A 24,103-nucleotide genomic window follows, 5' to 3' on the forward strand; every position below is an offset into this window, starting at 1 on the left:
CTCCTGACCCCCAGTGACCGGGCCCTCACATACAGCAGGTGGGCATGGAGGAAGAGGCTCGAGGGCCCCGGCCCACCTTCCCACCATGGCCAGCCACCCAGCAGCCACTTGGCAGAGGCACGTGCAGCCGGGCGCTCGGGTCTGCCCTGGCTCCCTGGAGAGCGTGAGCTCACAGGATCGGGCCCCACCCCGCCTTTGGCCATTAGCCCAGTGCCCGCCATGGGCAGGGCAGCCCAGGGCACTGGCTGACGTGGCCCCGACGCTCGTGTGGAGAAGGAAGGAAGCAATTAAACCTGAGTACGGCAAACCGGCCACAGGCCATTTCCCACAGGAAGCCGCGTGTCCAGGCCGCCTGGGAGCAGGGCCCGCTGGACCCGAATGCCAGGCTGTCAGGGGAGGCCACCGCCGGCCGCCCTCTCACCTGTCTTGCTTGGTGTGGTTGACTATGGACCGGACTTTCAGCTCCCCGTCGATCTTTGGCCTCCCGTACTCCTCCAGCTTCACCTGCTGGGAAAGAGCGGCGGGAGGGTCACTCCTGCTGGCACAGCCCGCCCCGGCCCAGAGCGGGCGGGCACACCAGGGCCGCCCTCCCCACAGCACCCGGGCACTTCTGGGCCAGGGCTGGGGACGGGAAGCAGAGGTAGGGAGGGACCAGGCTGGAGGCTGGGTCCCCACTCCCGCCAGCCCCACCGGGGGCTCCCTTCAGCCCGGGAACAAAGAGCGATTGACGGCCTGGGTCACAGTCACAGGCCACCGCTGTGTGAGCCCAGAGCAGGGCTGGAAGGAAAAGCCAGACGCCCGCCGAGAAACCCAGTGAGACTCTTCTCAGGCAGCACCTCTCAGACGGCAGGCGTCCGGGGGGCACACGGGGGCCCTGTGGGGTCCCCAGCAGTTCATCTCTGTGGGAAGAGGCTCCGAGGCCTCAAGCTGGGCTTGCTGCGGACGGTCCCTGCTGCTGTTTTGGCTGGCAGAGATCACCTCCCTGGACAGGTGGCCCGTGGGGCTGTCAAGGGACGAGGCTATGCAGGCAGGACCAGGTCCAGAAGAGTGCAGGACGGAGTGGCCCAAGCGTGGTTGCCAAGCCCATGGGCCTGGGGTAGCTCCGTGTCCCGGGCTCCCTGCGCCCTGGAGAGTCTGACACACATTGTGCTGTCGAGCTCGGCGGGCACACACTCAGGGAGTCCACTCCTGGCCCGAGTGACCCTGGAGTGCCAAGAGCGGAAACTCGGCTTCCCCAGGAGGGGCCGGGCTGGCATGGGGCCTGTCCTGGGAGTGGCCGCTGCACCCCTGCTCCATTCTCATTATTTAAAGTGCAAGCGTAACTCGTAAAACATCAAAACACAAAACAATCTTCTTTCCTCACATCGCAGAAGCAGTGGTGGGCACCGCGTGGTGTTGGGAGGGCACCTGCGGTTGCCCGGGGTCCTTGGCACCCACAGCCCCCAGGTGCTCCTGGCTCAGCCTCAAGTCTTTGGGCTCAGAACCGTGAGGCTGCCTGAAACTCCCTCTGCTTTCACGGGCCCGGCCCAGGCGCTCCCCCTGCCCTGGCTGCAGAGGGCTCCTCGGATGCACCTCTGACCCTGGTGGGTAAAGATCGGGCACGTGGCCCCAGGTGCTGGCCTGGGATCTGGGGTCTCCTCTGCCCACACTTGTGAGAGCAAAAATCGCCAGAGGGCAAAATGTTTTCATCAAAACCAGCGGTTCTCAGTGTGGGTGACCCTGTGCCCAGGGGCACCTGGCAACACAGCTGGCAGGCATCGCGAACAGAACCTGTCCGTTGCCCTGCAGGGCCAGCCAGGGAGCCCTGGTCCAGGAGCCCCGGGTCTCCCAGAGCCACTTCTGCTTCTGGATGTGAGGGAGACTTCTGTCCAGCTGGGGAGGAGGGACGGGGCTGGGCAATCCACACGGCCTGCCCCCTTCACAAAGGACCATCCTCAGGGCACAGGGCACTTGGGTCGGCTGAAGGGGACGAGGGTGTGCAGAAGCAGGAGCTGGACATCAACCCCAGAAGCGGCCGCCTGGGTGGGTGTGTGCGTCCCCTCTGTGCCCAACGCGAGCCAGGCCTGGCCCCACTGGAGAGCCGCGGCACTTACCAGGTTCTCTATGGAGCTCTGAAACTCGCGGATCTTCTTCAAGGTCTCCTTGTCCCGCTTCACCTCGTTTATGTACATGGCCAAGTCCTGAAACCAGGGAGCGCCATGTCCACGAGGGGAGCCCAGCCCACCAAGCCCTCTCCTGGTCCGAGTGGGGGTGGAGGACCCCAAACAAGGAGGGGGTGGGGAGCAGCACCCCACGGGGCAGACACAGCAGGGACTGTAGCACAGCGACCTGAAGAGCCCTGCCACTCTGTCCCACCGCCCTTCAAAGTCACACAGGCCACCAAGCAGCCCCCGATCTGGACCCACCCTAAGCCTGCATGTCATCTAGGAGCCTGGGTAGAACGAGTGGCCAGTTAGTTCCTTCTACCTGGGCCCAGAGGTCCCCACTTTCCAGCCCAGCACCCGTGTACCCCACTGCAACCCTCCTGCTGGCCACCAGGGGGCAGTGCTGACCTGCAGCCCAGCCAGCGGGTGAAATGTGGATATCCAGGCTCAGTCCCCACCCCCCTCCTGCCCCTTCTTGCTCCAGGGGGACCTCGTGGTCCACTCTCCAGCCTCCCTGTGGCTTCTTAAAGGGTGTTCTGTTTTCTTGTCTACTTGCCTTTAAAACGAGGGAAACAATTTCCCAGAGACAAGGAACCCAGGGCAGGGACAGACTCCGAGCAGCCATGGCAGACCCTCACCAGGTGGGGCCTGCGAGCTGTCTGGTTTTCTGGCCTCCACGCTCACCTGGCCCAGAGCCCACTAGGCTCAGACTGGGACGAGACGCCCAGGGGAACAGCCCCGGGGCCCCAGGGGCAAAGCAGCCTAGCAGAGCACCCGGGCTGCAGGGAGTGAGCGCTCCGTCCCTGGGGAAATCAAGCTTGAGGACAGAGGGGGCTCCTGCTGGCCACACAGGCCATCCCGGCGCTGCAGCAGGGGGTGAAAGACGGGCCTCAAGTGCATCTCAACAGCTCTCAGAAGCCCAGAAGCCTGCCCGGGGTCACGGAGCCCTCTGCAGGGCTGACAGCCCTCGGGAACCTCTACTGAGGGACCTGGACTCGCCCGCTGGCCAGGGACACACTGCCAAGCCACGCCTGGCTCGCGGGCACCCACTGCCCATCCCAAGGTTTTCATGACCATGTGCACCTGGGCTCGCAGCGGGCGACGGCACCAGAGAACGGGGACCTCACCCCCGTCCACGTCTGTCAGGGAAATGCCGTCCCACTGACCTGGCCGAAGGTCCTGCCCAGGGGGCCAGAGGGAATGGAATCCAAGGCCCCTGCAGTCACTCCCAGGCCCACACCCACGCACTCGCACTGTCACCCATGAGCATGAAGCCGAGCAGCCATGTCCTGCTGCCCCTGGGGACAGGCTGCAGTCCTGCCCTGGAAAGGCACTCTTTAAACAGGCGCCCAGGGGGCCTGCCCCGTGCTGGACACAGTGCCCAGTCTGGGGTCACAGGTGGCCGAGAGGCACAGGCCTGCCGAGGAGGAACTGGCAAGAACGGGTTTCCAGGGTGGGAGTGCTGCCTGGGGACAGGCCCTGGAACCCAGCAGGGCCAGCCCTAGGGACATGTGGAGCTCGCTGCAGACTGGGAGTGAGCCAGAGGTGGCCAGGTGACAAGGAGGAGGCCAGCTTGGGAGGACACAGGGGGGTCAGAGGCTTGGGTTTGGGGTTTCCGTGGCAAACGCTGCGGCCCATTGGGACCAGGGTCCTGCAGAGGAGCGGAGCGGCCAGGAGGGAGCACTGGAGGGTCCCTGAGCAGGGCGGGGGGGACAGCCTAGCAGCCCGGACACTGGGTTTCCACAGGGAGGGGACACGTCTGGCTAGAGGCCCTCAGAATCATCAAGAGAAAAGGAGCAGCCCAGACAGGGGGCAGAGGGCCGAGGCAGGGGGACAGGGATCCCGGGTGGAGCACAGAGCCTGGGGCCGCTGATGGCCCCTCGGGCAGGCAGGACAGCGGGAAGGGGCCTCGGCAGTCACTGGGGGCAGGTGAGGTCAGGAGCAGAGCCCGGCGCAGCCTCCTCCGGTGCCACCTCTACCCTCCAGCTGGTCTAGCCCGTCACCCCCAGGAATTGCCCCCAGGCACGGCAAAGTGCAGCCCGCCGTGCCCACCTCCGCTGCCCACCTCCGCTGCCCGCCTCCGCTGCCCACCTGCATGGCTTCCAGGGCTTCTTTGAGCTGCTGCCTCTCGGGCCGGTCAGCAGAATGGCTCAGGAGCTCCTGGAGGAGTGAGGGGTCCTGGGTCACTCAGGGGCCCAGCCCTGCCTGGCCCCTACCAGGCACAGAGTGACAACCCCAGCACAAAACCAGCCCCACCTGCTGGTCCAGGTGCCCTTCAGCTGCCTCCTGCAATGGACAAGTGAGACCCCTCCCACAGGCACACCCTGCTCCCAGCAGGGGCACTCCCAAACCTTGTGGGTAAGGGGAGGGGGTAGAGCAGGAAGGAACACTAGGGTGGCGCAGAGCAATGTACTGGGGTTGGCTCCCTGGAGAACTTCAAAGGCACCTCCACCTCCCCTCCAGGTCTGTGCTTCCTGAAGGCCTTCCTATTCCCACTTTCACCATGGCTGTCAGGAAGCTCAGACTTAGTTAACAGATCAGTCATGGCAGCTCTTACTGCTGGACTAAGGCTGCTTCCCCATCTCGGCCCGTTTTTCTGACTCTGCACAGGCTTTACTCAGTCTTCCTGTCTTTACCGGGATGACCTTTCCTAAGGAGTGCTGAGCAGCCTCACTTATCCACCCGCTCCCTGGGGGCCTCCCCACCCCTAGCCCCTGGGACTTCGGGGCTTGGGCAGGTGGGCGGCCTCACCTTGAGCAGAAGGTGGTACTTGAGCACCCGCTGCATGGGTACCACCAGCAGGTCCTGCAGCTTGAACTTGCCGTCCTGGACCTTCAGCGTGCACTCCTGGGCGGGGAGCCAGCCATGAGGAGCTGCCCGCCACCGCCCGGGGACGGAGGCTGAGCCCTGGACACCCTCAGGAAGCCGCCCTGAACCAGGCTGCGCAGGGTGGGCCCCAGAGTGCCCGGGGACACGTGTGACCCGCTGTTCTCAGGCCCCCACCTCAATCCCCTGTCCCTTCCTCAGGGCCAGGACCTTCAGGGAGGGTGGGGCCTCCCCTGCCCGCCCCCTGCCGTGGGCTCTGAGAAGCCAGGTGCCCACCTGGTGCTTGGGCCCAGGCCACCCACCAGCGCTGGAGCCAGGGCTGGGCAAACATGGCCATGCTGATCAGAGGGGACCCTCAGCCGGGGACAGCTGCCCCCCACCAGTGCCTGGGAGGGGCAGGTTCCAAGCCTGGGTGACAACATGTAAGGCCACCTGCTTCCAGCAGAGCCACCTGGGCCCCCGGGGTCAGCAGAGGCCAGGGTCGGGGCGTGGCCCTGGCTGAGTCAGATGGGGCTGGACCCCCACCCGACAAAACACAGAGGGACAAGCAAGCCGCACGCAGGCCGCGTCCCTGCCCAGGCAGGGGGAGGTGGGTGCCTGTGGCGCTCGCCAGCGAGCTGCGGCCTGGGGCAGGCCAGCCGGGCGCCTGTTACCTCCACTTTCTGCCTGAAGTCGTCGCGGCTGGTGAGGAGCTGGCTGAGTGTGGTCTGGGCACGCTCCAGGTGGCTGCAGTAATCCCCGTAGATGAGGAGCCTGGCGGCACACAGGACACACGCGTGTCAGCACGTGAGCACACGCACACGCAGGTGGGGGCACGCACGACCCAGGACACGCTTCTTCCTCGGGAGGCTGCGCGGCACGGGCCTCCGGCCAACGGCCCCTGGTGGGTTCTGCCCTCCCCTGCCCTGAGTGAGGGGGGTCCTGGGTCACTGGGAGGGGCTACGGAAGCACTGGCTAATAAGGGCACCCAGCACCCGCCCAAGAGGCCACCTGTGGTGCCACTTCAGGTCGTGGCCCTGGCCCGTTCCTGTTCTGGGTCCCCACGCCTGGAGAGATCCAGAGGCCCTACCTCCCAAGGCTGAAAGACCCAGGGGGCTCCCGGTCACCCCGAGGTGGCCCCTGGTAGGGACTAGCACTGCCCTCCTGCCCTCCCCCCTCTGATCCCCGAGGCACCACCTCTCCCCCATTCTGATTCTGCTCTCGGGCCCTGTGCTGCTCTCCTCTGCCCATACGCCCCTCCTTTGTCCCCAGCCAGGCCACATGCAGCCCCGGTGCCCACATCTCGGCCAGCCAGACTCCAGCACCTCTGGACCTCGGGTAGCGAGCCTGCCACTCCTGCTTTAGGTGCCCATGCCCCCGACCACCAGAGCCCCCAGGAGAGGAACCACGCCCGGTGACCACTGGACGAGGACAAGGTGACGGCAGCCACACTCGCAGGACCCCCACTGAGGGCGCAGACCTTCCTGTCTCCACCTGGCAAGACGGGGGCAGGAGCCTCTTCTCCAGACACTACTGAGGCCTCTGTGACCTGACCAAGGGCCACCAGCCTGGCGACCTCTGTGAACTGACCAAGGGCCACCAGCCTGGCGACCTCTGTGACCTGACCAAGGGCCACCAGCCTGGCGACCTCTGTGAACTGACCAAGGGCCACCAGCCTGGGCACAGCAGCCCAGCTGGGAGGCCGGGCCTGACGCTGGAGCGTGGGGCTGGCCCTTGGGAGGAAGCGTCCTGGTGGTGGGCTCTCCTGCAAGGCCCGAGGTGACAGAGCCCTGGGCATGGGTCCCCACGCAGGCCTCCCACCCCTGGGCCGTGGGCGTTTGGAACCAGAGGATGCCCAGCTCTCCCCACCCCTGGAGGTCCGGGTCCACAGGAAGGCAGTGGGAGAGGGGACATTTCCCACCGAGGGACACATTGGGGCAGAGCTAGCTCAAGCATGAGCAACACCTCCTGACACGTGTCCTAGCTTTCGAGAAATGCTCAGGGATCCGAGGCCCCAAGCCCCACGGGCTGCACGCCTGGCTGACCGCTGCTCCCCGAGCCTCCCCACACCAGCCTGTAGGGAGCTGGGTGCTGAGAGGCTGAGGTCACACAACACACTACAGCACACCACAGCAGCCCACCACGGAGGTCAAGGTCAGTGTGGACCTGGTGCCAGGTGTCCTAAAACACAACCCTTCCCGGGGCCCAGGTTCCGACCATCTGCAGGGGAGATGCCCCTGCAGGCTCGTGTGAAGGCAGGAGGGGCATCTGCCTCATTCAGGACCAAGGCCACATTAGTGGAAGTGTGACCTTAAAAAAGAGGGGGGTGACTGTGATTTGCCCTGACACGTCGGTCACGGGGAGGCTGTTCCAGCCTTCAGCCTGCTGAGTTGCCAGGATCTTGCCACAAAAGTCCCGCGGTGGCTTCCTCCTGCCCTTATTCAAGTCCTTGCCTTGGCCTGGAAGATCCCGGCACCCCTCCCACCACACCGTTGCCCTCTGCTCCTGCCTTCCATGGGCACCTGCTCTCCCCACCCAGGAGCGGCCAGGCCTCCACGCCCTGGCTCCAGGCTCCACCACGGCCCCCGATGAGCCTGCTGAGGACAGTTCTCGTCTCCCATGCTGCAGCGGGACCTGAGCCTGTTCTGCCTTTGGCCCTGAACTCCTCCGTACACAGCAGGCACTCTATAAATGTCTGTGGAATCAGTGAGCAAAGGAGCGTTAGGGTGTAGGCTGACTCCAAAAGGGGAGGGAAAGTGGTGGGAGGGAGATGCAGTGGCCTGGTGGTGGACTCCAATGTGGCCAGGGCCCTTCCCCAGGAGGACACGACTGAAGAGCCCTGGCCCCGGGCACCTCGCCAAGCCACGCGGCAGGCCACTGTCTGCACAGCTCCGGGCCGGGTGCGGGAGGAGCACAGGCTCCCACAGCAGCTCGAGGGTGGGGTGCCGTCATGCCCCAGGGGGTGGGAGCCTCACAGGCAAGGTCCGGAGCAGAGGACGCACCGGTCTGCTGGTGTGGCCTTGGCCAGGGGCTGACTCACAGCCTGCGTGGTGGGGGTGCAGTTCTGGGGAGGGCAGACCGCAGGCCTCACCTGTCAGTGACCCCCCTGTAAGGAACTGGACACCCAGCCTCAGAAGGAAGAAGCTGAGGTTTCCAGCTCGACCACCCTTCACACCTACTAGAAGATTCCAGAATCCCACGCTGCCCCTTGCTGAGCCCCAGAAGGACGTCTGGGGACAGCAGGCAGCTCTGCACCACCTCCGTCAACAGGGCACAAACCGAGGGGCTTGGAGCAGGGGAAGGAGGAGCTGCGGGAGGCCGCCTGCCCCCAGGGCTCCCTCAGGTGGCCATGACTGCCCATCTGCGACACTCACTGTGCACGGGGCCCCGGGGCAGCTGAGCGGGCAGTGGTGGGACTGACAAGGCGGCCCTGTCTGCGTCTAACTCCCTGGGCCAAGCCCTCGGGAAAGAGGGGCCGCCACAGGCTTCAGACCAATCCCACAACTGGCCTGGGCACCACGGACCTCTGTACAGAGAGCTGCAGATGTAGAGCCACGGCGCTGTGGCCAGCGGCTGAGACCTGCCCTCGACTGCCCCACTGCCCCCGCCTGGCCTGCGGAGACTGATGTCCCCTCCTGTTGGCCACAGTGGCCTTCCAATGGTGGGGACCAGCTGTGGGGAAGCAGGGTCATCCTGGCTCACCCTCTGGGGCTGCCCCGCCCAGGGGCCACCCTGGTCCCTAATTCACAGGTGAGGGAGTCAAGACCGAGGCACGGGCTATCAGCAGCATGGGGAAGTGGCCTCAGCCCTGCGACCCCACAACCCGAGGCCTCAGCCATGACCCCGTCCCGTGGTCTGTGCTCGTGTCCCCAGAGCTCCTCACGCAGACCTACACAGGCCAGGCCCAGGGCTCCTGTCACCAGAAGCAGCAGGGCCTGTCCACCTTGCGCTAGGTGGACAGCATGCAGGGCAGGGTTGTCTCCTCTGGATGCCCAAGTCTCCAGGACAAGCCAGAGGCCTGCGGCACAGCCAGCGGCATGAATGTCACTCACCAAGACCCCGACAAGCGAGAAGCAGAAGGGACTGCCAGAGCCCGAGAGGCCCCATCCAGACCACACCCCATGCCCAGAGGTGGCCGACAGGCCATGATGGGAAGGGGGCCCACACCTGAGATCCCAGCAGGAGGCTGAGGCAGGAGGATCAGGAGTTCAAAGCCAGCCTCAGCAACTCAGTGAGGCCCTAAGCAACACAGTGAGGCCCTGTCTCTAGATAAAATATAAAAGGGCTGGGGACGGGGCTCGGTGGTTAAGGCCCCTGGGACCAAAAATAAAAATAAAAATTTTAAAAATCTTTGTTTACAAGAGGGCACAGAGGCCTGGAGGACGGCGGCCACCTGTCTCAGGACACCAGGCCCATGATTCCCACCCAGGAGGACTCTCCCCGTCCGCTGTCTGTCCTGGGGAGCAGATGGGGAGGGCACTCACCTTTCCTTGAACTCGAGGAAGACCTTGGCCAGTGTGCTGCCCCCGGCCATCATGGACACGTCGATGGCCCTCAGGAGGCTGTGGTGCACCTTCATCAGGTCCTGGGGGGGGGCAGTCAGTGCTCGAGGGGCCACCAGGCTGCAGGCCTCAACGCCTGAGACCGCGAGAGCTGTGCGCCCCACCCCACCAACCGCTGCCGCTTGCTAGAAGGTTCCACAACAAGGCACAGGGGGGAGCAGAGCCCACCTAAGCCCGTCCACGGCACAGGGGTCACCACCTGCCCACTTGAGCCCCAGGGACACTCAGAGGCCACCCAGAATAGCTCTGGTGCCAGAGGGGACGGTGCAGGCAGGGCAGCTTCCCAGTCAGGTCCTCGTGGACCCCTGGTCCCAAAGGACTCCCAGCAGCCAGGACACTGCCACTGCCCAGGAGTAAGCTCCGCCGGGGCCCTCACCTCCAGGTTGATGAAGACGGCTGCCATGTCCACAGGGCTCAGCACCAGCCGCAGCGGGCCCATATAGTTCTGCAGGAGAGGCGTCCATGCTGAGCCCAGCCCAGAGGACACCACCCGTCCAGGCCACCACCACCCAGAAGACCCTACCCAGGCCACTGCTGCCCGGAGGACACCGCCCTGTCCAGGCCACTGCTGCCTGGAGGACACCACCCGTCCAGGCCACCACCACCCAGAAGACCCTACCCAGGCCACTGCTGCCCGGAGGACACCGCCCTGTCCAGGCCACTGCTGCCTGGAGGACACCACCCGTCCAGGCCACCACCACCCAGAAGACCCTACCCAGGCCACTGCTGCCCGGAGGACACCGCCCTGTCCAGGCCACCACTGCCCAGAGGACACCACCCCTGTCCAGGCCACCACTACCCAGAGGACACCGCCCTGTCCAGGCCACTGCTGCCTGGAGGACACCACCCTGTCCAGGCCACCACCACCCAGAGGATACCACCCCTGTCCAGGCCACCACTGCCCAGAGGACATGGCCCTGTCTAGGCCACTGCCATCCAGATGACACCGCCCTGTCTAGGCCACTGCTGCCTGGAGGACACCTCCCTGTCCAGGCCACCGCTGCCCAGAGGACACCGCCCTGTCCAGGCCACTGCTGCCTGGAGGACACCACCCTGTCCAGGCCACCACTGCCCAGAGGACACCACCCCTGTCCAGGCCACCACTGCCCACAGGACATGGCCCTGTCTAGGCCACTGCCATCCAGATGACACCGCCCTGTCTAGGCCACTGCTGCCTGGAGGACACCTCCCTGTCAAGGCCACTGCCACCCAGATGACACCACCCCTGTCCAGGCCACCGCTGCCTGGAGGACACCACCCTGTCTAGGCCACTGCTGCCCAGAGGACACTGCCCCCGTCCAGGACATGCTGCATAGAGGACACTGCCCCTGTCCAGACCACTGTTGCCTGGAGGACACCGCCACTGTCCAGGCCTCAACCACCTGGAGCGCACTGCCCTGTCCACCCAGAGGACACCACCCTGTCCAGGCCACCACCACCTGGAGGACAACACCACTGTCCAGGCCATCAACGCCCCGAGGACACCACTATTGTCCAGGCCTCAACCACCTGGAGGACACTGCCACTGCCCAGGCCTCAATCATCTGAAGGACACTGCCCCTGTCCAGGCTGCATCCACCTGAGAGGTGCTCAGTGCTCTGGGGACAGTGCACGGTGAGAGCCGCACAGGGACAGCAGGCAGGGGGCAGGATGGGGCCACGGTCCAAACGCCAATGCTCTTGGCCCGAGCAGAGCCCCTTGGAGGCTAGAGTGAGGCCGACCTGGGGTCAAGGGGGCACCCAGCACTCCCCATTCAGGTGTCCACATCACAGGTGCACTAGACTTGAACCACAAGCAGAGAATAGCCCAGGGGACCCAAGTGTGAAAAGGTTTGTCCTGCCAGGCGCAGTGGCCACACCTGTCATCCCAGCAGCTCGGGAGGCTGAGCAAGGAGTATCGTGAGTTCAAAGGCAGCCTCAGCAATTGGCCAAGCCCTACACAACTCAGTGAGGCTGGTCTCTAGATAAAATATAAAGAAGGGCTGGGGGCGGGGGACACAGCTCAGCGGGCAGAGCCTTGCCTCGCATGCACAAGGCCATGGATTCGATCCCCAGCACACAAAAAAGCAATAAAGAAGGGCGGGGGACGTGGCTCAGTGGCTAAGTGCCCCTGGGCAAGTCCCAGTGCCAACAATAAAGGCTGGCCTTCACACATGGCTTGGGCAGATTGGCAGTTGCATGTCAGGGAAATGCCCTGAACCAGGACACTGGGCACCACCAGGAGGCCACAGTGGACAGTGACCGGCTGCTCAGGCAGGCTCAGGGTCTGTGCCCACATCAAGGCCCACCACGCTCCAGTGCAGGGTGCTCCTGGCCACGTGGGGTGGAGCTTCTGCCTCCCACGGCAGAGGGAGGCCAAGGAGCCTCCAGACGGCACCCTGGTGAGAGAGCGCAGAGGGAGCTCAGCACATGCAGGCCGTAAGTCATCGCCACGCCCAGGTCAGGCTGGAAGACAGACCGTGTGGGACAGGGTGGAGAGGGGACAGGGGAGGCAGGACAGCCTTCCTCTGGGGCAGAGACACCTGATGGCAAAGCAGAGGGGGCTCAGCCCTCATCATCCTATAACAGCTGGCCCTTCCCCACCTCGGGACCTAGAACACTGCTGTCACCCAGTGGCCAGGGCAGGACCCACCTTCTCGATGTCCTCCAGGGTCCGGCAGTACTTGGCCTCGGTCTCGTGGATCTCCAGCAGGCAACAGCTCCTCTTGTCATCCTCTGTCATGCCCATTTTCTGGAGGGGACACAGATGTGAGCCAGGGGCCCACCCAGCCACCCACAGGTTGTGCACCTGCACGGTGCGGCCCTAGGCCACCTGTCCCACACCACAGGGGGACATCTGCTCGGGTCTGGCCACGAGGTCAGCAAGTATAAAGGGAGGGGAGGCAGAGGGCGCTTAAACTCTTCTCGTTGTAAAGTGAGGCACAGGGACAAAAGGGGTGACGAGGGTCAGCGCCAAGCCATGTGCAGAGGCTCCCAGACCCCAGCCTCTGCTCCTGAGCCTGGACCTCCACCAGCAGGGCCTCGGCCTCGGTGGGGCCTCTGCACACACAGGAGACGCACGCCAGGTCCCTCCTGCGCCCACCTGTCCACAGGACACTGAGCTCATCCCTGGGACCCCCAGCCACTGAGCCAGCTTCCCAGTAACTGCCCCCCAAGGCTGGCCTCCCCTGGGTGCCCACTGTTCTCCAATCAGGGAGCCTGACCTGACAGCCCATTGGCAGGGTCACCAGGGACCACACCTTTGCGTCAGGGCCCAGCCATGCCTCCTGGAAAACGTGGAGGCAGCCCTGCCCGGGACACTGCCTGGTCACAGGTGGGGTGAGGCAGCGGCCAGGGCCACTGTGGGGCCACCACGCTCTCTCGGTTCTTTTAGGCCTAAGGAGCCATATCTGCCTGGAAGTTCCTGGAGACATGGTGCTGTGGCTTGTGCCTGGCTATCTGCACTCAGGTAGGCAAAAATGCCTCCCCTAACCTCCAAGGAACCCTCGAGCCCCCCCCCCCCCCACTGCAGGGTGCAGCACCCAAAGCAATGCGCACACTGGGCACAGGGGGAGGTGGGAGTCCACTGTGACTTGGGCTTCGTGGAAAGTACCGAGGTCCGGGACTCATTGAGGCCACGTGTGCCCAACAGCATCTGCCTGGCAGGGGCTCCCAGGAGACTGCCGCCTGCCTCCCCTTACCCGCCACTTACCTGCATGTACCTGATCTGAGAGCATGGAAGGTAAGCAAGAGAGGAAGCCATCAGCAGAGCCCACTGTGCCCTCGAGCTGCGTTTGTAGGCCAGGACGCCCACCCACTGTCAGCCGGCAGCCACAGGGCTCCTGTCTAGGCCTTCCTGTGGGGCTGGCAGGGAACAGCACGGGGACCCACATGCCACCACAGTGTCCTACACCCAGGCTCTGACCATGGAACCCGTCTTCCTCTGGAGACGTCGCCATCCCACTACTCAGCCCAGACGGCTCCGCCGTGACGGGAGGCAATGGAACCAGGGGGTTCCCTGCCTGAGGGACTGGACTCCACAGCTCGGGAGTGTGCAGGTCCCAGTACTGGGCATTCAATGCCAGCGGTCCACTGGACAGGGCAAACAGACCCTGCCCACCAGGGTCTGCAAGCAACCCTGTGTCCCGACACTGATGCTTCAGGACCAGGGACAGCAGCGGGCTCCAGGAAGACCCTGTGGTCTCCAGTCAAGAAAGAATGGGTCTATCTTATGGGGTTCACAGAGAGCGTTTGCCTGGCCTGGGTGGGGCCTTCAGATAACCCCCAGACCCACACCTGCCTGCTCCCGCTGACCCCCAGGGCGTCCAGACTGCCAATGACGGGGAACAGCACGACCCCACAGCCAGACCCCAGTCAGCCATGTCCCACAGCCACAGCCAGACCCCAGTCAGCCATGTCCCACAGCCAGACCCCTCAGCCAGGCCCCAGTCAGCCATGTCCCACACCCAGGCCCCACAGCCAGCCCCAATCAGCTATGTCCCACAGCCAGGCCCCAGTCAGCCATGTCCCACAGCCAGGCCCCAGTCAGCCATGTCCCACAGCCAGGCCCCAGTCAGCCATGTCCCACAGCCAGGCTCTAGTCAGCCATGTCTCATAGCCATATCCCACAGCCAGCCCTAGTCAGCCATGTCCCACAGCCAGCCCCAGTCAGCCATGTCCCACAGCCAGACCCCACAGCCAGCCCCAATCAGCTATGTCCCACAGCCAGGCCTCAGTCACCCATGTCCCACAGCCAGGCCCCAGTCAGCCATGTCCCACAGCCAGGCCCCAGTCAGCCATGTCCCACAGCCAGGCCCCAGTCAGCCATGTCCCACAGCCAGCCCCAGTCAGCCATGTCCCACAGCCAGCCCCAGTCAGCCATGTCCCACAGCCAGGCCCCAGTCAGCCATGTCCCACAGCCAGGCCCCAGTCAGCCATGTCTCATAGCCATACCCCACAGCCAGCCCCAGTCAGCCATGTCCCACAGCCAGGCCCCACAGTCAGCCCCGGTCAGCCAGACCCCACAGCCAGACCCCATGAGCCAATCCAGAAGCTGTCGGGATTCACAGGTGGTTTGGGGCTAGCTCTGGGGACAGAGAGGGCCACCCTCTCCAGAGAGTGCCCTGGCAGTGGTGGGGAGGTACCCCTCCAGGTGCCCAGGGCCGCGTGAGAAGCCTGTTCTGAAGCACAGAGCTTGGGCTGTGGGTGGCCTGCGCAGCTCCCAGCCCTCCCCAGGGCCACAGTAGGGCACCCCCAGCCTAGGAAAGGCCTCTCTGAGGCCGGGGTCTCCCCGCTGTGTCCTGCCACCGGCTGGCGGCTCCTGCACGGAGGCAGAGCACTGGTATCTGCTTTTGAGGAGTTCCCATCCCTTCAGGGAAGTTAGTTAATCAAAGCTTCCACAGTGGGCAAGTGGCACCGTGCCCGGCCCACAGGAGCTGAGGTCCCAGGGGCGGTGGCCTGCGAGCCCTCATCTCCCCACCCCGCCAGGCCGGACCCCGCCTTCCACACAGCAGCTGTGGGCCATAAACCCCACTGGAGCAGATCTGCGTCCAGGAGATGATGAGCCAACGCCTGGGGGAAATTAACACCCTGGCGACATAAAAGACGCGCAGCTGGCTAATTGGGCCTGCGCTGGTGGCTTCAGCACGGCGGGGCGGGAGCCTGCTGTGGGAGCCGGGCGCGGGGCTGCTATTTCAAGGTTCCCCGGGAGGTGGGACGAAGAACCCGGACACCCCGGGAGGACGGCTCATGGCAACTGGCCGGCGGGGCTGCAGGGCTGACAGCCTGGAGGGGCTGAGGGCAGAGGGCTGGGGGGCTTCGGGGCTTTGGGACTGGGGGCTGCGGAGCTGAGGGCTAATGGCCTGGAGGGGCTGAGGGACTTCAGGGCTGGTAGCTGAGGGGGTGAGGGCCTGGAGGGGCTTCAGGGCTTCAGGCTGGGGGCAGAGGGCTGGGGGCTGCGGGGCTGAAGGCCTGGAGGAGTTGAGGGGCTGGGGGCTGCAGGGCTGAGGGCTGGGGGCAGAAGGGCTGAGGGCAGAGGGGCTGAGGGGCTGAGGGCTGGGGGCTGGGGGGCTCAGGGCTGGGGGCTGAGGGGCTGAGGGCTGGGGGCAGAGGGCTGAGGGGCTGGGGGCTGAGGGCAGAGGGCTGGGGGCTGCGGGGCTGAAGGCCTGGAGGAGTTGAGGGGCTGAGGGCTGGGGGCTGAGGGCTGGGGGCAGAGGGGCTGGGGGCTGAGGGCTGGGGGCAGAGGGGCTGGGGGCAGAGGGGCTGGGGGCTGAGGGGGTGAGGGGCTGGGGGGCTCAGGGCCTGGAGGGGCTGAGGGCTGCAGGGCTGAGGGCTGGGGGCAGAGGGGCTGGGGGCTGAGGGCCTGGAGGGGCTGAGGGCTGGGGGCAGAGGGGCTGGGGGTTCAGGGCTGGGGGGCTGAGGGCCTGGAGGGGCAGAGGGGCTGGGGGCTGAGGGCTGGGGGCTGAGGGGCTGAGGGGCTGAGGGCTGGGGGCTGCGGGGTTGAAGGCCTGGAGGAGTTGAGGGGCTGGGGGCTGCAGGGCTGAGGGCTGGGGGCAGAAGGGCTGGGGGCTGAGGGCTGGGGGCAGAGGGGCTGAGGGCAGAGGGGCTGAGGGCAGAGGGGCTAGGGGGTGAGGGGCTGGGGGGCTGGGGGCTGAGGGCCTGGAGGGGCTAAGGGCTGGGGGCAGAGGGCTGGGGGCTGGGGGCAGAGGGCTGGGGGCTGGGGGCTGGGGGCAGAGGGCTGGGGTCCCCAGGCACCACAGGGAAGCCGGTGTGGAGCAGACAGGAGCAAGAGCTGTGAGGACACACTGCAGGGGAGCCCGGGGCCGGGAGGAGCCCGGGGCCCAGCCGGTGTCCCCTGCAGCGACGCTCCTGCCAGGCGAGACGGGGCTTACCATAGGCTGCCGCACCTCCACCTTGATGATGTCCTCGTAGATGTCGTCACCTTCGTCCTCCCGCGGGACACAGTCGTAGATGTCCTCACCCAGGTCATGCTCACTGCACGGGAGGAAGTGGGTGAGCGGGGAGGGAGGGTCCAGCCCCCCTGACCCAGGAGCCCTGGAAGTCCACCTGCCTCGGCCACAGGCTGCTCCACAAGTGGGGGCTTCCATGAGTTTAAGGAGATGGCAGAGAGGTCACCATCTGCCATCTGCCTTGGTAGCCGAGGCCCCAGCGTCTCGGCCTGCAGACACCCGGAGGCCCTGAGACGCCTGCCTCCCAGAGGCCCCCAGTGCTGGGTGCTGCCCCATGACTACAGCCCCCGCCCCAGGCCCGGCCGTGACCTGTGGCTCAGCCTGAGGTCCCCACTGTCCTTGAGGCCCGGGTGTGAAGGTCAAGGGCACAGTGCCCAGCAGGGCCATCTTCCACACCCGGGTGAGGAAGTAGCACTGGGGGAACCTGGAGCTCGGGATGCCCCTTCCCAAGCCTGCCCCCGGGGGACTGGCCCCCACCCCGGCTCCTGCTGCAGAAAGCCTGTGTCGGCCCAGGACTGTGGTTCCCGTCTCCTCCGAGTTGGCCCTCTGCCTGCAGGACCTAGGTCACAGTCCCCAAAAGCCCAGGAGTGCCTGGAGCAGCCTTTCTAGTTATCTGTGCAGTGTGGATGAGTCCTCCGCCCGGCCCACGGCTGCCCTGAACCTCCACACCAGAGCTGCGCCAGGGCTCGGCAACAGCCGGTCATTCCCACAGACCCCTGGGGATGGTGGAGCCGCCCCCAGCCCAGGCTGGCCAGGGTCTTGGGCTCTGCTGGGTCCTTCCTCAGGGGAGGCTGGGCTTGGAGGCCAGCCCTGCTCAGCTCTGGGCAAAGATGCATCTCTGAGGCCGGCTTTCCTGGCTCAGAGCAGGGCCCTGGATTCCAGAGGCAGGGACTGGGGACACTCCCCGCAGGTCCTCCCAGCACGCAGGGGGGGGAAAAGTGGAGCAGAGCAGGGATGACCGCAGCAGCAAGGTGCCCCTGGCCAAGCAGGCCCCTGAGCCCCTCAGGCCTTGCTGCTGAATCCACTCAGAGGGTCAGGGTCACCACTCAAGACCTGCGTGGGAGAGGGAGCAAGGGAAGGCCTCAGCAGCCAGGGGTCTCCCAGAGCCCTTGGCCCCTCCCCACATGCAGCACCCGGGCAGAAGCCCCAGGACTGTCCTCCAGGGGAGGCCAAGAGCCAGCCCAGTGCGGGGTGCAGGTCTTGGTGAGGCCTTCTCAGTCCCCGGAGGGAAGGAGGAGGTGCAGCAGCTGCTGGGTGCTCCGGCTTTGGCACCAGCACGGGTGAGGCAGCTGGGAACCTGGCATGGCTGGATCCGGACTGTCCCCGGCAGCTCCTGTGCTGAGGGCTTGGTCAGGGCTGGCTGGATCTGAGGGCTCTGACCCTGGACTCGTCCTGTGTGCAGTCATCCCCGGGGGCTGGAGGGCCTGCTGCAGGTGGCAGCTTGGGGGAAGCAGGTCACTTTCTGCAGGGCCGTCCTCTCCCCGGCCCCTGGCTCTCTGCTCCCTGGCTGCCGTGAGCTGGGCAGCTCCCTCCGCTGTGTCCTTCTTCTGAGATGTCTCTGCCCTGGACCAGCCGACCCAGGCCTGACCTCTGAACCCTGAGCCAGGGGAAGCCGCCTCTCTCAATTGCTCAGGTCAGGCACGGAGGCTGCAGTGGGGAAAGCCGACTCCACAGGGCCTAGCTTTACATGAAGAGCTTCCTGCCACCTTCAAGTCCCTTCTGGGCGCCAGGGCCACTGTCTGCCCAGAGAACTGCACTGTGGCCATTCTGCACCCTGAACCCACACGGAGCTGAGACAGCAAGGAGGCAGGGCCAGGCTCGGCCAGGTTCCCCCACCTGCCCGGGGCTCCCCAGGCAGCACACGAGAGTGCACGCACGCGCGCACACACACACACACAATGCACACACATGCACACATGCAGACACATGCCCATATGCAGATACACACATACACACACTTGCACATGCGTACAGACACAGATGCACACACAGGTACATGCACACGCAGTGGGGGGTGAGCATTGTGACAGTCTTGCTAACCCAACTCAAAGCTTCCCCGAGACAGGTCTGACAATCCACTGGGAAACTGTCACTTGCAATGACACATCTCCTCCCTGCCTCTCTGATTCCGTCCCCGAGGGTGATGCAGCCTGGCTACCCTGGGGACATAGGCGAAGCGCTGTCCAGGGGCTGGACACCCAAATTTCTGTCATGCAACAGAGTAATTCTGGTGGCTAAACCACCGTGCAGAACCCTGACCGTGCAGAACCCTGACCGTGCAGAACCCAGGCGAGACAGAGAAGCATCCAGGCTGCTAAATGAACCAGACAGCCCATCACAGACTGGCCGCACAGACACGTGGGCTCCGCTCCAACGGCGGGCCAGGCGGTCAGAGCATGTGGACAGGGGTTTTGACTATTAAATATTCTATAAGCTGATGAAACAGATAAAAATGACTGGAAGTTGGCCAGGGACAGGGCCTTGAGTGGTGACCACACAGCTGCAGGGCCCCCTCCTGCCCTACAGTGAGGGGCATCCTAACCAATTCCAGGCCCAGCCCCACCCAGCTCGGATTCTGATCAACCAGGAACGGTGCAGCTCCCACCAACTCCACCAGAGCCTGCTCCCAGGGGGTGAGCGCTGTCCAGGAGCCCTGGGCCAGGCTGGGCAGACGGGCGAGTGGGCACGGTGCCCTGTGCCCAGGCAACATCGTGGGGGCTACAGCCCTGCTCCACCCACTGCTCCCCTGAAGCCCAGCACGTCTGCCCCGAGTACTCAGGGGAGTGCGGCTCTGAAGCCCCACAGAAGGGGAGCAGAGGAGCACAGGGCACCCGGCGAGCACAGGAGGAGGCGTGGCCTCCTGGTGGCCCAACAAGGGCAGGTGTGGACCACTCCTGCACAAGGCTTCCATCCTGGGTGCACAGGAGGGGCCTAGGAAAGGTGCCACAGGCAGAGTCCCCTCAGCGCCCCTGCCTGGCTGAGCCCCTGCATCCAGGTGCACAGTCACACCAGCCAGCCACCCGTATGTCCCCCGCACCCTGGGGAATGCACATATGTACTATCTTCAAAAATGGAAACGTACCCCCAGCTGAGGCCCCCCTCCAGGGGACAGTGTGCAGCTCACAGGCGGCTCCCCGGCCCCTTTTGGCTAGCTCCCCGCCACTGGCTCCTGGCCGGTCCTCACTAGATACCCTTCATCTGGTAGAGGACACAGGGACACCAGGAACACCTGCCCTCCTGTCTGGCTTCTCTGCCTGCACACGTGAGTTGGAGACCCCACCACACGTGCAGTTCCCTGTACCAGCAGCTGTCCCTTCACGCTGCTGAATGCCAGTCCACTGTGGGAGGCACCATCTGAGAACCAGTCGCCTCTTAGACAGACATTCAGGCTGCTTCCAGGTCTTGGTTGTGGTGGACAGAAGGGGCCATATGAGCATTCAACTCCCGTGCGCATGTGCACCAACACTCCAGTTCCACAGGAACAGCCTTCCCTCCACAGTGGAGCTGCTGGCCAACGGGCAGGTGCATCTCCAACTTCACAAGCAGCTACCAAGGTTCTTCCAAGGTGGCTGCAGCATTTACATCCATACAAGCAGTGTGTGCAACTTCCAGTCACTCCACATCCACTTCAGCTCACGCTGTTGTCAGTTTTTTTAATTTTAGCCACTAGCACAGACACCAGTGAAATACTGCTGTGGTTGTGTTTTGCATTTTTCCAATGACTAGTGATGCTGAAGATTTTTCCATGTACTTATTATATATCATCCTTTGGGAAAGGATTTTGTCCATTTCAAGAATTTTGTTCATTTCTGAAAATACATTCTTTCTTTTTTCTTTTTCCAGGAGCTCTTTATATATTGTGGATCAAGTGCTTTGTCATGTGTGTTTTATAATCCCACCACCACCACCAGTCTCTGCCTTGGCTATTCATTTCCTTCATGTGTCTTGATAAGCATTCGTTGTTAATTTAATGAAGACAAATTTATCAATTTGTTCTTCTGTTCTGTGTCCCACCTAAAAACTCCTGTGTCTTGCTGAGAACTCTTTGCTTTCTTCCAAGTCATTAAAGATTTTTCTCCTGCATTTCTACTGGGAGCTGTCTAGTTTTGGTAGGTACATCCAGGATTCAGGTGCAGACTTTGCAGGTGGGGCGTAGGAAAGGTGCAACGGGTAGAGTCCCCTCTAGCGCTGCTGCCTGGCTGAGCCACTTGCATGTCCCCCACACTCTGGGAAATGCACATTTCCCAGAGGTGGGTGTTCACTGTTTCCCACAAAAATATCCAAGCGTTCCAGAATAATTAACCAAAGACTCTGTTGTCCCCACTGGGATGCTTAGATAGAAAAACAAGGGGCCATGCGCCGGTCTCGTCCGAGCTCCGTTCCGTCCATCCACTCTGTGGCCTGCTGCAGACACGGCTGTGCTCCCCTTCAGTCCATGGGCAGTCTTGTAAGCAGTGGAGGGAACCCTCCAGCCTGTCCTTTAACAAGACCACGTGCTATTCCAAATGATCACGGAGCCATCTGCTTCTGTGGAGCCTTGGGGATCATGGCGTGTTAACGACATCACCTCCAACCCATGAGCACAGTACAGACGTTCACTTATGTAGGTCTTCCATTTCTCTCAGCAACAGTTTATAGTTTTACCATTTCAAAACCCACAAAGTTTTGGCTAATTTCAGTGGTTCTTCTGGCCTCCCTCACCCCCATCCCCTCCTTCCCTTCTCCTGGGATTCCCATCACACACGCTGGGCTGCTTGAAACCGTCTGCCGTGTCTGAGGCTCCATGTGTCGTCCCCTCTCCCGTCTGTTGTATAAAGTCTGTGGCGGCTCCCGTGGAACCATCTTCAAGGTCCACGGCTTCTTGCTTTGCCACCTGTGACCTCCATCAAGCTGATCTGGTGACTGCTCACTTCAGACCTGGGTTTCAGTTTGGGCATTTCCACTTGGCCCTTTTCGGTCGTCTGGTCCTCTGCAGTGGCTCCCTGCGTCTGTCACGCACTTCCCTCCGAAGTCCCTGGCCATAACCTGCTGTGACAGTTCACTTTCTGTACCAGTTGTCCGGGCCACGGGCGCTCGGACGGCTCCTAGACAGTGCTTCTGGGTGTGTCTGCGAGAGCGTTCATGGACACCAACGACTGGACTGGTAGACGGGGGGGAGGAAGACCTGCCCTCACCCACGTGGTGGCCGTCACCGGGTCCACTGATGGGGATCCACCCAGGCAGAGCACAGTGGTGGGAGACGGCAGAGCAGCTCAGTCGCTGGAGGGGGACACACAGCTTCTCCTGTCGTGGGACATCAGAACTCCTGGTTCTCAGGACTCTGACTTCTGGATTCACCCTGCGCCATCCCCCCCCCACAGGTTCTCAGGTCTTTGTCCTGGGCGTCACATCCCAGGCCCGGGATCCTCAGGCCCCGAGGCTCTGACTGACTGTGCCAGCAACGTTCCTGGAGCCGCAGCTTGCAGGTGCGCACCGTGGGGACTTCTGGCCTCCATGATCACATACGCAGAGCCCCGTGACAGATCCCTCTGACACACCTCGGCGCGTCCTATTGGCTCCGGTCCCCTGCAGACCCCTGACTGCGCAGCTGCCGATGCAAACAGCTGGGTCCTCCGGCGCTGGCTCCCACGGCCGGTTCCTTCCTGAGCCCAGCTCACGTCCTCCTGCTCCTCTGCAGGCTGGGTGCCTTTCACGCTGGACATCATGAACGGGTCGCTGTGGGGACTCCAGATCCTGAGGTTCCCGTTTCTTCCAGTGAGAGCTCAGTTGGACTCAAACCTCAAACTGACCTCCCACCGTGGGCGGGCTGGAGTGCTGCCCTCGGGTCGTCCTGGGCAGCGGGGGCTGAAGAGGGCGTGGCCAAGGGTGCAGGTGGGTCTTACATGCAGACTTGGGGGCTGCTGCTGCCTGTGGACCCTGCCTCCCAGCCCACCCCCAGCAGCTCTGCCAGCCCCAAGTCCTGTCCTGAGGTTGGGGTATAGATCCTGAGTGTCCCCCATGGCCCCTGTGCTGTAGGCCTGGCCCAGCCTGTGGCCCTGCTGGAGGTGGTGGAATCTTGGGGGACAGAGCCCAGTGGGAGGAATTAGGTCACAGGGTGTGCCCTGAAGGGGGTGTCGGGACCCAGCCCTTCTTCTCTACTGCCCAGACACACAAGGTGAGCAGCCTCCTGCTCGTGGGCTCCTGCCAGGGTGTACTGTGTGACACAGAGCCAAGGCATGGGGACAGGGACACTGGGAACTCCCAGGGCGGTCACCCCAACACCACACAGAAGGGACACTGGGCCTCCACAATCACATACGCAGAGCCCAGGGTGGCCACCCAACATGCTCACTGCTGTGCCCCGAGGATGCCAGAAGGAGCTCTGGTTCCTGCAGGACCTGGTCCCCACCCTGCCCTGTCTCACAGTCCCACACAGAACTGACCAGAGCTGACCAACCGTGTGTACTGCCCGCAGCCAGGAGGGAGCGGGCCCCAGGGTCTCTTCCAAGTGACAGAAGCCTCAGGATGTGCCCCCTCCCTCAACCAAGCAGTGCGTACGGGGGCTGCCAAGAGCCAGCAGGGTCCTACCAGACCCCTCCCAGATCCCCTGACCACAGTTCAACTAAGGTCAGTGGACATTGAGAAGGACAGGTCTGTGCGGTTTCCTGGAAATGTGGCGGCCTCACCACACGCGTGCTCCAGATGACAGGACGGGCTGGGAATGGCCAGGAGAGTGCTCAGCCACAACCATAAGATGAGCCCAGCATCTGGATGGGGTGAACCCACACCGCCGTGAGGCCATGCTCGCCAGACTCCTGCGGTCCCGGAGCAGCGTGGACAAAGGCCCTGCGACCCCCACAGGCTGGGGTGGAGAATGACGGGCAGCAGCGGGGGGCTGGGTCCTGGTGCCAAGATGGCCCTCAGGTAGGGACGAGGCCCAGGAGCTGTCCTGCTGTGTTCCAGGTGGGGCGCAGGCGCTGGCCAACGGTGGCCCTGACCTTCCACCATTCTTGCTCCTTAGCAAGGGCGTCACCTGTGGGTCACTTCACCATCCTGAGCACGGCAGAGGGAGCTGGCAGAGCTGGCCTGGGGGCTCCACGTGGAGGTTGGCTGGGGGTCTGGGGTCTCCTGGGAGGGCAGAGCAGCGACAGGGAGGAGCCTGGCCCCCGTTTTCATGAGACAGCAGCTTGAAGAGAGTCCAGCTAAGACCCGACAGAAGGAGCCCACCCCCTGGCCCCTGCACACAGTCCCACGGGGAGCAGGAGGCCAGGCTGAAGCCTCCCTGCTGGACCTGTCCAGCCCACGCCTTGACACCCTGCAGAGCCCGCGGGCCTCTGAATCCCACGGTGCACCTCCATCATGCTCCGCCTGGCCTCCTGGGCAGCCCGCTTTGGTGGCAGTCAGAGGGGGTGGGGCTCCCCTGGAGCCAGAGGAGCTGGCGGGTCTGCGTCACCTCCAGAACAAGTCCAAGCCACCTCCCAGCCCACGGGTGTCTAGCTCGGTAACTCTGGGCAGGAAGACTGGACCTCGGCTTCCCCAGCTGCCAAGGGCGTCAGAAGAGGATCAGCCACAATGCGAACGACCAGCCACGCACACAGTGGGTGCTCAATAAACGCACCTTCCTTCACTGAGACGATATTTGGCACAGGCCTGTGCTCAGTGAGCAG

The 24,103-nt window shown here is 63.9% G+C and overlaps 1 protein-coding gene across 2 annotated transcripts in view; it reads right to left on the reverse strand.

Annotated features, from left to right (window-relative positions):
• The window catches only part of Vav2 (vav guanine nucleotide exchange factor 2), a 160,897-nt gene that overhangs the window by 21,571 nt on the left and 115,223 nt on the right, over positions 1 to 24,103 (reverse strand). For both annotated transcript variants that reach the window (XM_027942146.2, XM_027942152.2), the window contains exons 5-13: positions 16,380 to 16,482; positions 12,143 to 12,241; positions 9,888 to 9,956; positions 9,434 to 9,534; positions 5,624 to 5,723; positions 4,896 to 4,991; positions 4,236 to 4,304; positions 2,094 to 2,180; positions 422 to 507 (exon numbers count right to left, since the gene is read on the reverse strand). In XM_027942146.2, the coding sequence (XP_027797947.2) occupies positions 422 to 507; positions 2,094 to 2,180; positions 4,236 to 4,304; positions 4,896 to 4,991; positions 5,624 to 5,723; positions 9,434 to 9,534; positions 9,888 to 9,956; positions 12,143 to 12,241; positions 16,380 to 16,482 (810 nt within the window). The remainder of the gene's footprint in view (positions 1 to 421; positions 508 to 2,093; positions 2,181 to 4,235; positions 4,305 to 4,895; positions 4,992 to 5,623; positions 5,724 to 9,433; positions 9,535 to 9,887; positions 9,957 to 12,142; positions 12,242 to 16,379; positions 16,483 to 24,103) is intronic.

The sequence above is a fragment of the Marmota flaviventris genome, chromosome 13 (genome assembly GCF_047511675.1).
Source record: "Marmota flaviventris isolate mMarFla1 chromosome 13, mMarFla1.hap1, whole genome shotgun sequence".
NCBI classification, from domain to species: domain Eukaryota; kingdom Metazoa; phylum Chordata; class Mammalia; order Rodentia; family Sciuridae; genus Marmota; species Marmota flaviventris.